Here is a 14,656-nt window from a genome sequence, read left to right on the forward strand (position 1 = left end):
TGCGATTCTCTAAACGGGGTCGCAATTTTAAGGAATCGCTATTTTTGCGAGTCCTTAAAATTGCACAGCGAATGCCTTTCATACATTTTGAAAGCCATTTTTGCATTCTCAAATGGGTGAATTTTGAGAATCGCACCGTTTGCACATGCAAAATTGCTTGATACACCTGGCCCCATATCTTTTCAGTCGCAAATGCAACTCAGCACCTTTCCTTTCAATGACCAATAACTATCTGTTGACACTGTTGTGGGATTTTGAACTAAAGGCAAATTGCTGCCAACATCAAACATATGAAATTGTATATCACAGCCCAACATCACAGAAATGGAGAGCTGAACGGGTGCAGGTCATTGTGGGGTCTCCTTGGCTGAACACCTTATGGGGACCTAGCTGCTATTTTCCAATATAAACTCTGCCTGTGCGTTAAGAAAATTTTAAAATAAGTATAATGATTTGTTTTTTGGTTTAATTTATTATTAGATTGTTTTAAAAAGTAATCCAGGACCTCCCTTCATCATGGGATCAAACAGAATAATTGCATTCTTTATAATTAGTAAAACAAATCTTTGATGTTCAAAAACAATTCTTACTACACATGAGCCTATAAAAGCCCATAGATAAAGTCAACTGTCAGGAGGTTCTAGCAGTGCTGATACAGATTTATATGACTTCTATGTGACGATATTATTGTTGTAGTTCTTATTACATTATACTCACATAAACAATGGCTAAGGGGCCGCTGTATGGTGGGACTGTCACACCAAAGATGTACTTCAGCACGGAGATGAGAATCTGTAACCCTGCTGCTGTCATAAAGCCACGGATAAAGGACTCAGACAAGTAAATGGCAACAAAGCCAAACTGCACAAAAGCCAGAGAGATCTGAAATGGAGGGCATAAAATTAACCGGGGGAAAGGGAGAGCATAGAAAGCAACTAGAGATAAAACAATAACAACATTTTACTCCTACCAGCCTTATCAGGCACCTCTGTGCTTCTGGATTATGGCACTTCCTACTGGTTAGAAAGACAGCTGGGACTCTGTGTTTGGCATCGTAAGTACAATCTGCCTTGCTTTCTTGCTTTCCTAGGCCGTCTCACTGGCCACAAATTGTTAAGAAGCTTAGTGGTCCACTACCTTCTTGTCACTATCTTCCTGACTTCATCATTCCGCTTAACCTCATGCATTTTACGGTTTCCCTAAACAGGTTTTAGGGAAACCTGAATAACAAGTCCAATTACTGGTGCCCCACATATCATGAGATCTATTGCTCCCCGCTGAGCATCAGGTCTGCTGGAAATGGGGTGCAATCAAAATGCACCTCGTCATTAGGAGGTGAGACTACCAACCATCTGGTGAGCCTATAGAGAGCTATTATATTTGTGATGAAAGATAACTGGAAATCATGACATCCCACCGCTGCATCCAAATGCTAACTGAATGCTGGGTGCTTTATTTTGTGCCTTAGGTAAAGGGGTACACATTCTTAGGACCATGTGATAGTAGGGCCAAAGTAGTGGTTCTCTTGCAAGGAGCAGTTGCTCATATTCCCAAGCACCTGTTCTTTCCACAGCATGCCAGGTGCTACCCATCTCCAACCTCCTCTCTATAGCTTTGTGTTCTTAGTATCTTGGTTAGATTCATAAACGTTACACTACGTAGTAAGGATTGCAGCTTTTCAGCATGTAGCCTTGAAGAAAATGACATTGAGAGCTCAAAAACTCCAGCTGCCCACCCCACCTTGATTAAATAACTTGCTCACACCCATACAAAGCATTTGATCTGTACCCGGTCCCCACTTCATGTGCCCAGATCGTATAGAAGAAATCCAGCATCAGCTCTAATAGGTTGCTGAATGTTGACAATAAGCCCACTGCCTAGGCTGAAGGATCTCTCATTATCATGGAACTGGAAAATAGTCCTTAGATGATGCACTTAAATGTGGTTGCTTCCTGGTGTGTAGAGACAAAATTTCCAAAGCAGGACTCTCAATCCCATTAGTTGATTTCTCTAACTGCTGTAAGTTTGGAATATGTAGAGCTTATGTCCCATTAGTACTGAAGTTCACCTTTGACAGCAAAGCTTTGTGCACTTGAATAATGGAAGGATTCGACTAGGAAAGAAACACCTCACTGCTATCCACCTCAAGATCAGAGATATGCTCCAGAATCTTGATGAAGGTTGATGTTACTGTGTGTGTGGTGAAGGAGATGGACTGCTACAAAGAGCAGAATTTACCCAAAACTCTGCCCAGCTTTTTGATGACCTGCCAAGCCAGTTTCAAGCCTGCCCAACCAGAGCAAAACAGCCAACAAAATTGCAGAAGCGCTTTCTTCTTCTCTCTCCCTGGTCCGCCTGGGATTGAGGTCCTCACTGAATCCTTTGTGCTGAATTGAGCATGATGCAGCAAAGGGAGAAGCTCAGGAAAACTGCAGGGTGGACCAATGTATTTGCTTCGGGTGTGCTTGAGGTCCTGTACTCCCCTGTGGCTTCTACATGGAATCTAATGGGTGCATCATCTCCAAATTTTCCTTGTACCTTCTTAGACAAGTTTACTGCTATGACATAGAACCATGAACAGTATTACCACTTTTACCATTCTTCAAAAGGTTACATTTTTTAATGACATACTATTCTGTAAGTGCTCCACGGGGCTGCATACATATATATGGGATTAAGCTGGTTGAATGCTCAGACAAACCTATACATTTTAGAATTTCAATTAAATTGCCTCAATAACATTTTACTCTTCAATTTTCCTTATTGGTAATAAAGTCATGTTCTTGCTAAAAAAGATACAGCAGTGACTAAGTAACTGCCTGATTTAGAGTTTGGCAGACAGGTGCTCCAAATATGATGGATGTCCAATCCGCCTTCTTACAAGTGAATTGTAGGCTAATGCACTAGTAATTAGGCAGATGGGATGTCTGTCAAGTTTGTGGAACAGTACACGTCCATCAAACTCTAAATAAGGCCCCCAGTATTATAATTTAATACGTGTTAATCATATGCTTCCTGGAGATGATTGTCTAAAGCTTCACCTTCAAACAGTAAGCCTTGACTGCTTGGCATCGATACTTTGATAATTTAAGCCAAAGTAGACTGCTCTTGGCATTTTGTGAGGTGCACAGTCTACTCAGCCTCCTAAGGTCTAGCAATAGCAGGCAATACTTGTCACAGGAATCCCTTGGAGCCCCCGGGATCTGTTGTACTGGTGTGACAGACCTCAAGAAGGCTACCCAACCCAATGGCCTGCAAGTTAAGTCAACTCACACTGCAATCCAAAATGCAGCATGGCCACCCTCTATATCATCAACTTCAAAGCTTTTTAGCAAGGGATACAAATGGATGGTCATAAAAAATATCCCTCAGGTCCACTTCCCAAGTGCCACTGTCACCCAGTAGTAAGCATCCTAATGTCAAGAATCGTATGTCACTCCATCGATGGGTGATAAATGTTCCCTATAGCTACAGGGTAAGTTTAAAATGTGTTTTACCACTACCCCAAGTCAAGTACACTAACTTTTGAATGACCTCCAAATTTGTCTCATTTCGTTCTCTGTATTTCTTTATTTTATGTAATGTAATTAGAGTTCATTTAATTTGAATCAACTAATGATTTATACTAACTGTAATTGCAACTGTATTCTTTAGAATAAATATTATTTTAATTCTTAATCTAAAACTAAACCTAAACCTAAAATGAATTATGTTAATTTCATGTATTTTAATTAATTGTCTCCTTCTCCACCTTGAAGCTAACTCAATCCCTACAGAATATCTATTTCATTTTCCTTCACTCTGAACTAGACATAACTATATTTATTTTAAATGAAATTATTTAAAAATCATCACCCTAACCCTCCAACTGAACGTATTAGGTTCCGAAAAATAAGATACTATTTCATATCTGGGGTGGCACAGAATGTACAGCATGCTCAGTCTATCTGTCTTTACCAAGCTGATATGGAGACAATCTGACTGGTGTTGAATGAGCTATAGTAACATAACGTAAAATAATATAAAATGACATATAGCTTCTTGACATAACATTACATAATATGACATGACATAACATAATACAATATGACGTGATATAACATAACTTTTGAATTAGAAACAGGTAAGGCCATTGCTTTTATGCATGAACAGACTGAAGAAGGGCTCCAACATATCCATTTGAAAACACAGTCTTCTGTATAAATATTATACAGGCAATAAAATACTTCGGAGTTTCAAGAGATGGAGACCTGAGACTCTAAGAGCTCTTGTGAGAATTTCGAGATAATTATTAGGAAACTAAGCAGGGGGGCTCTTTACTTTATGGGGTTGAAATTATTAAGGAAATCACAGGACTAGGGACCACATGCAGAGGCACATTGTGGGTTTTCTGGAGGTTGCCATTGAGTCGAAACGCCTAATTTCTTGCACTGTAGGAACCATCTAGCTACGCTTGGACATCTTCTTGAAACTCAGTATTTGATACAGTTCCCTTCACGAAGGATGTTGCAGGGTTCTGAACTAGACAGGATGGCCTCTTCTACCATTACACCTTGAATTCACAGTTAGGGCATGTAGATCATGCGTGGAACCTTACTTGTATGATCGCCGTCAAGCAGGCCAGTGTGGCGGAGATCTTCAGCCTTTCTGTGTTCATGGCTGCTGTGTCCGTAATTGTTGCATTAATTGTTGCGTTGAATTTCTGAAAATCAGATTCCGGGGCTAAGTCGAGGCACACAGTGCCTACAATAATACTGATCACAGCAAATGTACCTTGGAACAGAAAGTTTGTGGGTTAGAAACTTCCTCAGGAATACCGTACAGATCCATAGTAATCCATACTGGCATTAGAATTCCCCTAAGATCCTTAGATATTGGTGGGCAGGAACATAAGTTATCTTTTGCAAGTACTCCTGCATGAAAGCCCAAATATCTCTCCAGGGAGGGGTGAATTTCATCCCCAACTAATGCAGTGAAATAGTGTTCCATTTTTTACACTTTCAGTCCATTGTACCGTGAGCACAACTTTTTTATTTTCTACATATTAAGTCAAATGTACTTTTTGTTTAATACCTAATGTATTATTTATCCATTACATTGCTTTCTTTACTTTTTTATTTAAACGCCCATCGTTTTACCTTCAAATATATCTTTAACTCTCAATGAAAATCCTTATTTTTTATGTCAGTTTTTGGTACAAGGCAATAAATACATCTCAAAAACCGTAGGTTTGGCTGGTAACCTTAAAGAAAGTGTTTCAACATTAAAACTGGCAAGTGGAATGAGGAAGAAAACCTCGGACTTAGCCCCACACTACAAGTTTGGCGGTCCCACCACGGGACTGCCAAACTCGTTGGGAGGACACAGGGAGCAATGGCAGTGGCATCCCCCCGAGCGTATTATAATGTTCCCGCCTGGCTGACGGCGAGAGGAACACTGCAATACGCTTTTCCGCCAGTTAGTCCGATGGGAACCGTGCTACGATATAGCACTCAGCTCCCTTAAGGGGGCCGTTCAGCACCCACGGAAACCGCCATGAAAAGGCTGGCAGAGAACAAGGTTGTAATGAGCTCGCCCTGGCTGACTACAACCAAGACCACTGTCAGCCCGTAGGGAACAATATTCCCAGCAGGGACGGCGGTCTCCTAGCGGGTCCGCCCATCAGGGTCGTTATTGGGCAGTCGTACCACCCAGATAGCGGTCATCTGACCTTCAATTCGAGTGTGGCGATTGTTGAACCGCCACACTTGTAATAAGGCCCTAAGTGTAGATTTTGAATCCAAGGACCTCACCTGGCACCATCTGGGGAATGCCCCCCATGAAGAAGTACACGACGAGGGGGAAGAAGGAGGAATAGAGCCCGTTCACTGGGGGGAGGTTAGCTAGCAATGCAAAGGCCATCCCTGTAAAAGAGAAGAGAGGTCAGTGTCCCTTTTCCATTCGCAGAACTCACTTGGACTTCAGTAATAACGTAACAAGCAACATTACTTTTATGACTAGTAATACTTCAACAGTGCCCCAACATCAGCAAACAATAATAATATAAGATCCAGAAAAAGATAACCGCAGAACAATGTAATACAAGCTGAATCCAACAAGTGCCCCCCTTCCCATCAAGACCTCCCAGAAAGGGCCTGTGTGCAGAGACAAAATGCCAAAGGATGGCCCTCATTCCCACAGATGTCTCACCTTGTGGCACCTGGATGGTGCCTGCACTGAGTCCACCAAGCACGTCCGGGAGGGCATATTCCTTGATCTTGTATTTTGGCAGCCAGGTAAGGATAGGGAATATGGAGAAGATAAACCCTTTCAGCTTAGAGGCCGAACAGCTATGGACAAAAAGTAAAAGTCACTTGAGCAACAGTCCTTTGGCAGGGGTATGGCAGATCTTGCAGCAAGAGTACAGCAGTGGAGATCTCCCTCTGTGTCACTGTTAGTTTTATAGTGAGGGGACCTCTGCTCCTCAGGGAAAGTGAGAGCTAGACGGAGGTCCAAGAAGACAAGAAATATACCTTAGTTTCTGCTCATTTGTACTGATAGCTTGACCATTCCCGTAGACCCATGCAATAGTGCTCCGGATGAAACCTTATTCACATCTATACGTCTCTACCCAACGGTGTAATAAAGGACCTACCATCTTCCCACATAATACACCTTCAGCTGCGTAGTTTGCAATTAATAAGCAAAAAAAGATTCTAGTAAAACAATTTAGAAAGTCACTAAAGACGTGCAGAGAACCCAACACTCTTTCCAGCGCTTTTAAAAAATAAACTGGTACCTTTCCCCTGTTGATTACTGTATTCAGACATTGAGATAGCTTTGGCCAGCTAGTGATAATATTGTAATTGATGGACTAAGGCAATGATTTTGTCTATAGCGGGAAACCAACATTTTACATGTTTACTGCAATTGCAAAGGAGGTGGGAATAACGACCCATTCTTAGTCATTAATGTGCTTTGCTTTACTATTCAAGGAGCAGTTACTTCAAGAGGGCTCGGTTTAGAAACATCCAAACATTTTGCATCTCTTAATAAGGCCTGACGAGTTTAATCTTAACGTGCCTCACGAGAGAAGACTACATAATTGGCGTGTAATGAACAATAATGTGTGGCAAGCGCGTTTCATGTTTGAAAAAAGTTGCTCCCAGAGGTCCCAAAACGTCAGCTTAGAAAAACATTGAAACTGCGATCCAGTTAGATTGTATGAGTTAATTTGGGTACCCGGAATAAAAGAGCACATTTTATCGCAAAAAGTACTCACTGCAACTGTCCTGAAGATTAGAGTAGCATGGTGACTCTTTTCCATAAGTATGTTAATTACCATTATACCACAACTTCAGTGTCCTTTGTGCTTTTTCTAAATTTGTTTATTCTTGTGTAGTCTGAGACAGTGCTATACTGGAGCCTTTTTCTAAAATTATTCACTAAGTTCTTCACTCTAAGTGCCCATAGCTGTTGTTTATCGTGTAGTAAATGCCAATACAGTGAACACTCTATATATGTTACATGACAAATACGGTTGGTATGAATGATCTGACTCCTTGCAAAACAGACCACCTTCCTCTTTGTTGAGGCCCAACGTGACACTGGACTGACTGCTTAATCCCACCAAAGATTTTTGTCCAATTGGGAAAATACAAGCCTGTCCCCCAACTCATCTCTCCTTCTCCTCTGGAATAGCATAATTTCACCAGATACTTGACTTTATAAATCATTTTATATATTATATTATTCAAGAAGTTTTTTTTAAATGTTTGCACTAAAGTTAGTGAAGGGGAGATGCAGAGTGTCGCGCACATCATGAGGGAGCGGGAAAGACAGCAGAAGGAGAAAAGAGGCAAACTCTTGGAGGACAGGATGGGTCTTCAGCAGTTTCCGGGGTGATTTGGGGTCAGATAGAATGCCCAGATATGGAAGGAGCCCGCTTTGCTTATGCACCGAGCTTCCCAGAACCCACTTCTGTCTTGATGGGAGCAGTGCAGAATGGTGGTAGAAGCCACCCTTAGGCTTACGGTGACCAGGCGTCCCGGATTTGCTGGTACAGTTCAATTTTTCACCAGTTTCCCTGGCAGATTTGGGGAAATTTAGTTCACGTCCCGGTTTTAAGACAGGGTCTCCTGAAAACGGTAGGAGGTGATTTTTTTTTAGTTTTCCAAAGCAGGGATAGTTAGCAGGTGTTATCAGAAAGAAAAATGAACATGCATTAAACAGGCTTAAAAAATTGCATTTTATTCATGTTCCTAGTGCTTCCTAGTAATTCTATGCTGATGAGCGATGTCACTGCGCGCTCGGTTGAAGTAAAATTGCACTCCTTCTTCTAATTTTTGTGAAATGTCCCGGTTTTTGGCTTCAAAATTCTGGTCACCCTATGGCTTCCAACAAGCTCTTCTTGTGCAATGTATATGCTCATCATCTCCATGAATGTGCGCTCAAAGTATGAGCCCTCATCTGTTAGCAGATGATCTGAGTGCACCATCACAGGTCTGATTCAGAGTCAGGAGGTGCAGTATCTCCACTCTGCCTGATTCAAAATGGGCCTTTGATTCCAGACCTGGAATTACCGCATTCATGGCAATTCCGGATTCGGAAATGTCTGATGCAATTTTAGTGTCGGTAAACCTTTACCCTTTAAAACCTACACAACTGGTATGGTCCGGCACTGCAGACAAAGACACAGCCAGACCCCCTTCCTAATCCCTGCACAGCCCACAAATGGATCAATGCTCCTCAAACTCTGGATCCCAAATGTTAGGGCCTCTTGATGCCTGCCCCTTCCCTTAGCCCTCCCGCCCCCGCCAAACCCTAATCCCAGACAGGGAAAGATGCTGAGGGCACACAGCAACCCTGCACTGACCCAACCCACATTTCCTCCTGACGGCCCGTCAATGCCCTCCTTCCAGGGGCTACAGCAGGGGCATATCTTTGGAGGGGAGGAGGGGGTGTTTGGGGTGCTGCACCCCCTAATAAAGGTATTTTGTGGTAAATAATTGTTTACAGGTGTTTTCTTTCAGTCGGTACGGTGTCTGTTGGCTTTCACCAGGAATTTTTACACAAACAGACAAAAATGGAAACACACTCTCTCCAGCTCTGTTTTGAAAGACTTCAAAAATGTTGGTTATTTTAGAAAAGAATGTGCTTTCTCTCACTTATTTCCCCTACCAATCCACATTCCCCTCCCTTTCTGCTGCCCCTTAAGGCCCTTGCGTGTTTTCTGCTTGTCGTGTATTATATATTTTAACACTATGTGCCAGTCTGATTGTTGGGAAATCTGAAGCGCACACCCCCTAATCTTACTGACCATGGCATGCCAGTGGTCTCGGGTGTCCACATTTTCAGAATTAAAACACTGGGACAGGCACAGACATAGATAGGACTAAGGGGGTGATTCTAAGCTTGGCGGGCGGCAGTAGCCGCCCGCCAAGCGGGAACCGCCAGAAGACCGTACCGCGGTCAAAAGACCGCGGCGGTCATTCTGGGTTTCCCACTGGGCTGGCGGGCAACCGCCGAAAGTCCGCCCGCCAGCCCAGCGGGAAACACCCTTCCCACGAGGACGCCGGCTCAGAATGGAGCCGGCGGAGTGGGAAGGTGCGACGGGTGCAGTTGCACCCGTCGTGAATTTCAGTGTCTGCAAAGCAGACACTGAAATTCTTTGTGGGGCCCTCTTACGGGGGCCCCTGCAGTGCCCATGCCGTTGGCATGGGCACTGCAGGGGCCCCCAGGGGCCCCACGGCACCCCATACCGCCATCCTGTTCCTGGCGGCCGAACCGCCAGGAACAGGATGGCGGTATGGGGTGTCAGAATCCCTTGCTGCGCCGCCATGGCGGATTCCCATGGGCAGCGGTACCGCCGACTTTCCGCTTCTGGCCGCGGCTGTACCGCCGCGGTCAGAATGCCCGGCGGAGCACCGCCAGCCTGTTGGCGGTGCTACCGCCAACCTCCGCCATGGCGGTATTTACCGCCAGGGTCAGAATGACCCCCTAAATGTCCTATTAGATCTCAGGGCATTTTGTATGTTTTTGTATGCAAATATATATATATATATATATATATATATATATATATATATATATATATATATATATATATATATATTTTTTTTTTCAACCAGTAAACTTCTGTCACCAGTTTCTGGGAGGGCCGGTTGAAATGTGAGCCTGCACAACACTGTAATGAACGTGCAGGCTCAATGACCCTTCCTTTAAAATAGGGAGGGACATTTTATTGCCTCCGGGACAAACCTTCAAAAACTGTCACTGTCTGGGCAAAACCAGGCTGTCAGGTCACCCTACTTGGGGCCTGCATACAAGTGGGCACCCACATCAGACAGCACCACGATGACAGACTGAGATGTGCAAAAATGGGTTTTTGGTCTAACTGCTTTTGATGCATATCACAGGCTAGCTTGGAGCTCGTACTTTCCTTACAGCTGCCCTAGTGGGCCCTAAGCTAGTAAGGTACTTTAGTGCCCTTGGCATGGTATGTGCTTTGTGCCACCTCACAATTTTGTTTCTTGTACGTGCATAAAGAACACTTCAGGACTACGTGGTGGTGGTGCCAGTTATGTCCTCCAGTAGGGGACCACCTGTATAGCCTATGCAAGATCAATGCTACCATAACGCAAGGCAAAGCTGCTCCATTGAATTGTTACGACGAAGTTGCACTAAATTCTTCCCTCATGTATTCCTCTGGCTAATCCCAAACCTCATTGTAACACTATGATCTCCCTCGTCCCTTTCTACAGGCCTTTCTCTCCTTTTCACTCACTCCAAACCTCATCTTATTCCCAAATACCACTTTCTAAACTCTACCTCTTCTATACCTCCATGATCCTATTCAATCTAAAAGACTCACATGCCCACTGCTCACATTAACTCATATTTCCCTATGCTAACCCACCACTAATACCTTTGCGATCTGGAGTAGCGTGCTACTTGCCAAAAAGCGCTTCAGCACCTCATCAGGGGTAGTAGGCTCTATATAAATACAATTACAAAATAGCTTTTCATTAATGAAACGATGGGATGGATTTATTTTCTATCTCAGGTCTCTGCTCTTGATTCAAATGCTTTCCTTTCTATTCTTGTGTTTGTCTCACAAGCATTTCAGTCTCAGAGTTTTCTAACACACTGAGTTGTATCCTTCCCCTGTTTACTTGAAGGGAATTTTTCACTACCAAGCAAACAAGCATTGGCTAAACCAATAGCTTGGCCTGTTACAGACGAGACCTTTGGCTTTGCCAATGCTTGTTATGAGATGAAAAGTAAGCACGAGCTCCATTAGAAATATATTACTTAGATTCGAGTACTGACAAGCTACGCTTATTTCAAGTGCTTTTGCACAGAAATTGCCTTACAAAGTGGCTTTCAGTGCAATAGAAAAGGACATCTTCCTGTGTGCAATCATTGTGAAGTATTTCCACGTCGCCCAGGACAACCGTACTTTACATTTTGGACTGGAAATCTGCCTGGGACGAACTCGATTTCTATAAGTTAAATTTCTCTCTGATGGAGGCCGGACTGGGCCTGGCCCTTGAGTCTGATGAGTTATGAAAGCCAACCACAAGGAAGGACAGTAGAAAGAAAGAGCTGCCTCGGGCGCTTTATCTCAGCGAGGGGGTACATTCGGGCAGTCCGCTATCCCCGCATTATTCCATATTATTATAAATGGTGTGTATCTCCTTGAGTTACAAGGAAGCTGTATTGGGAGGCGCTGGTGTTTTTTTTGACATATACATGGACGATTGGTGGTTAATGGCGATAAAGGAGATTAATTAGGACAATCTGCCTACCTTACAAGTTTAAAAACATTAAGTATGAGATATGCATGGAGATCCGAATCACAGGCGACTTCAAGTATCAGGGAATTAATTTTCAGGAATCTGGTGCAAAGTCTGCACTGTTGGCAATAAGCAAAGCAAATTCTATCCAACGGTTCATCAAATCGTTCCATGAGTACTCGCTGGCAGCTAGAGAGTAACATTTGTGGCAAATGCAGCTGAGGAGGTCTTAGCTTTATATACCTTTAATAGTTACTTTTATACTCTCCTTAAATTTCACATAACTTGGCACTTCAAGCAGAATTCGGTGCCTTTGACATAGATTAGTTTGTTTCCCTGAAGCAGTTCTATTTTGTACTGGAGCAGTAAGTAGGCCTAGGGTAGACAACTTTTGTAAGGCTCTTACTAAACTGTTATTACGGCTGTAGTGGAACCCCTTCTTTCGCTATGACCCTGTCTGTGGTGAATTTGGATGCGGCGCAATTGTAGCATAATTCTAGGGATGGGCCAAAAAAATATAGCATCTTGTGAAAATCCTAATTACATGACTTTTCATGGATTGTGTTTATTATGTTTTTCAATTGGTTTTAATGCAATTTGCAGCCGGTTTATCTTGTTGCAGATAGTACACGGTACACTCTTACAGGATGAATTGTAATCTCAGCTTTGGTGCAAACATGAATTTGCACTCGCATTGAAATTTACTTCTCAGATGGGATAAAGTACGAAACAATTTCATTAGAAATACCTTATTTCAATGTGTATATTCTCCTCTAAATTAGGCGAAAAATGAAACTATTAAAAAAGAGACGAAACAGTCAATTGCATTGTATTGGCCACAAATGGTTGTTTTTTTCACACCAACGGGGCATTTAGAGTTTGGCAGTCATGCTCCCTTCTAACTTGAACTTCTCCCATCCCATTTAGAGGTGAGGTAACTGCTGTCTTTCCATTGGCAGAACTTCAGCCAGCTCCAAATGTAGACATTTTTTCCATAGCATCTCTACTGCCACTGGGTCACCAGGTCACAGTGACAGCCATCCATCTTATATAGGGCAGAGTGACCTCCACTAGATTTATCGGCATGCAAGGCATGGCGGTCCCAATCAGAGAAATCACTCAATGGCTCCCATGCGCAGGGAGAAATCTCTGTGTGGCTAAAGGAAACTCATCTTTTGCTTTTTAGCAACAAATGTTCATGTCCAGGGTTGTTGAGAACGTTTGTTGCTGGAAAACAAGAAACTTTCCTGGAGGGGTTCTACAAACACAGTGCTTGCTTGGTAAATTCCTCATTCTTCACTGCAACCACCGCAGCGGTGTTTGCATTGAATGATTTAGAGATTTCCACCCGGTATGGGGATCAATAGGCAGGGAGGGTGGTCCTCAGCTGGGGGACCAGAAGCCAAAGCCTCCACTCTCCTGGCGGTCCACACACCAGGCTCTGAATGAGCCCAAAATATATTACTGAGTCTGCTTAGAAAACAAGCAAGGCTTCCAGGTAGATCACTTGCGATGGTTAGCCTAGCCATTTGGTCAGATGATTTCTAGGTAGACAAGATGAGGCTCTCTATCTCAAGTCACAAGATCGCAATTACTTGAGTGTTGAGCCCCTGCATTCCCAGTGCACGCAATCTACTTATTGCGCTGCTAATTAATGAAGCCCCTCAGAACCATGGAGAGCTAACCAAGTTATTTACATTTGTCACTGTAAAAAAAGATCTGGTTACCTAAAGAGTTTCTTAGCTTTGCCGCCAATAGGGTAGCTGCGAGATTTCTTCTCATATTCTTCATCAAAAAGCCCCAGGGAGTATGCTGTGCGGTCTATGAGATATCGTGGTCTGCTCTGGTTCATCTTCTCTTCACCTGTGACTTCAGAAATCAATGCAAAAAGGAGAAGGTGTGAGGAGCTGAGCACAAATCCTTTTTGTTTTTAAACATTGCTGATCTTCTAACAAAGTTTCCTTATCATTTATGAATTAGCATTAACATTCAAGAGTAGCAAAGCAATAGGCATAGCACAATACAAGAAAAGTAAAGTAAGACAAGAAATGAAGGCCTGCAGAGACAGCAATAGATTCCGCAGAGGCCAGTGACTCTAAAATACCCATAGTACCTGGGTGGAGTTAGTTACCAGAAAGATAACTTCCTTCAAACAAGGAACGAAGGCCTCTATGGCACAATGGGGCCACCATCCACCTGGCGGACCACTATTCAACCCAAGGCCTATTAATATCTGTGAGATATATGGGGCCGCTGGAGGGGGAGGGGGCACTTGCAACATTATGTAGGGTGTCCTAATAATTTCGTGTTACACCTCTGCATTCAAAGGTCTTTCTGTAACCTGCCAAGATGGGGAGTGAATATATTGCACGTGTTGCATCTCATGGCAATAACATTGCATCTGCTACATCTACCTAACACTACATTGGCCGGTACGTCTATCATTACTATTTCTAACTCCAAGTATACAACGTTAAGTTGGTGAGCTTGAAATAAAACTCAGCTCCGCATCACTTCGCAGAGTTTTTCAGAACTCCGCGCTCCGCGCTGGTTAGTGAAAACTTTGCAGATTCTGCAAGCGGAGCGGAATTCTTCACCCACCTCTAGTTACTGAGGCATCATTATTTGTAACATCGACATTTGATTTTCACCTCCATCTGGGTGGTGTGGGTAGCCCATCAAATCAAATCAAATCAAATCATTAGCATTTGTAAAGCGCGCTACTCACCCGTGCGGGTCTCAAGGCGCTAGGGGGGAAAGGGGGGGTTATCGCTGCTCGAACAGCCAAGTCTTTAGGAGTCTCCGGAAAGCGGAGTGGTCCTGGGTGGTCCTGAGGCTGGTGGGGAGGGAGTTCCAGGTCTTGGCCGCCAGGAAGGAGA

At 43.4% G+C, this 14,656-nt stretch overlaps 1 protein-coding gene across 1 annotated transcript in view; it reads right to left on the reverse strand.

The window, feature by feature from the left end:
* Window positions 1–14,656, reverse strand: part of SLC26A9 (solute carrier family 26 member 9) — a 188,522-nt gene that overhangs the window by 89,614 nt on the left and 84,252 nt on the right. The window contains exons 4-8 of the mRNA XM_069238573.1: window positions 13,505–13,646; window positions 6,190–6,329; window positions 5,793–5,903; window positions 4,598–4,773; window positions 718–882 (exon numbers count right to left, since the gene is read on the reverse strand). Of these exons, the coding sequence (XP_069094674.1) occupies window positions 718–882; window positions 4,598–4,773; window positions 5,793–5,903; window positions 6,190–6,329; window positions 13,505–13,646 (734 nt within the window). The remainder of the gene's footprint in view (window positions 1–717; window positions 883–4,597; window positions 4,774–5,792; window positions 5,904–6,189; window positions 6,330–13,504; window positions 13,647–14,656) is intronic.

This window comes from Pleurodeles waltl, chromosome 6 (genome assembly GCF_031143425.1).
Source record: "Pleurodeles waltl isolate 20211129_DDA chromosome 6, aPleWal1.hap1.20221129, whole genome shotgun sequence".
NCBI classification, from domain to species: domain Eukaryota; kingdom Metazoa; phylum Chordata; class Amphibia; order Caudata; family Salamandridae; genus Pleurodeles; species Pleurodeles waltl.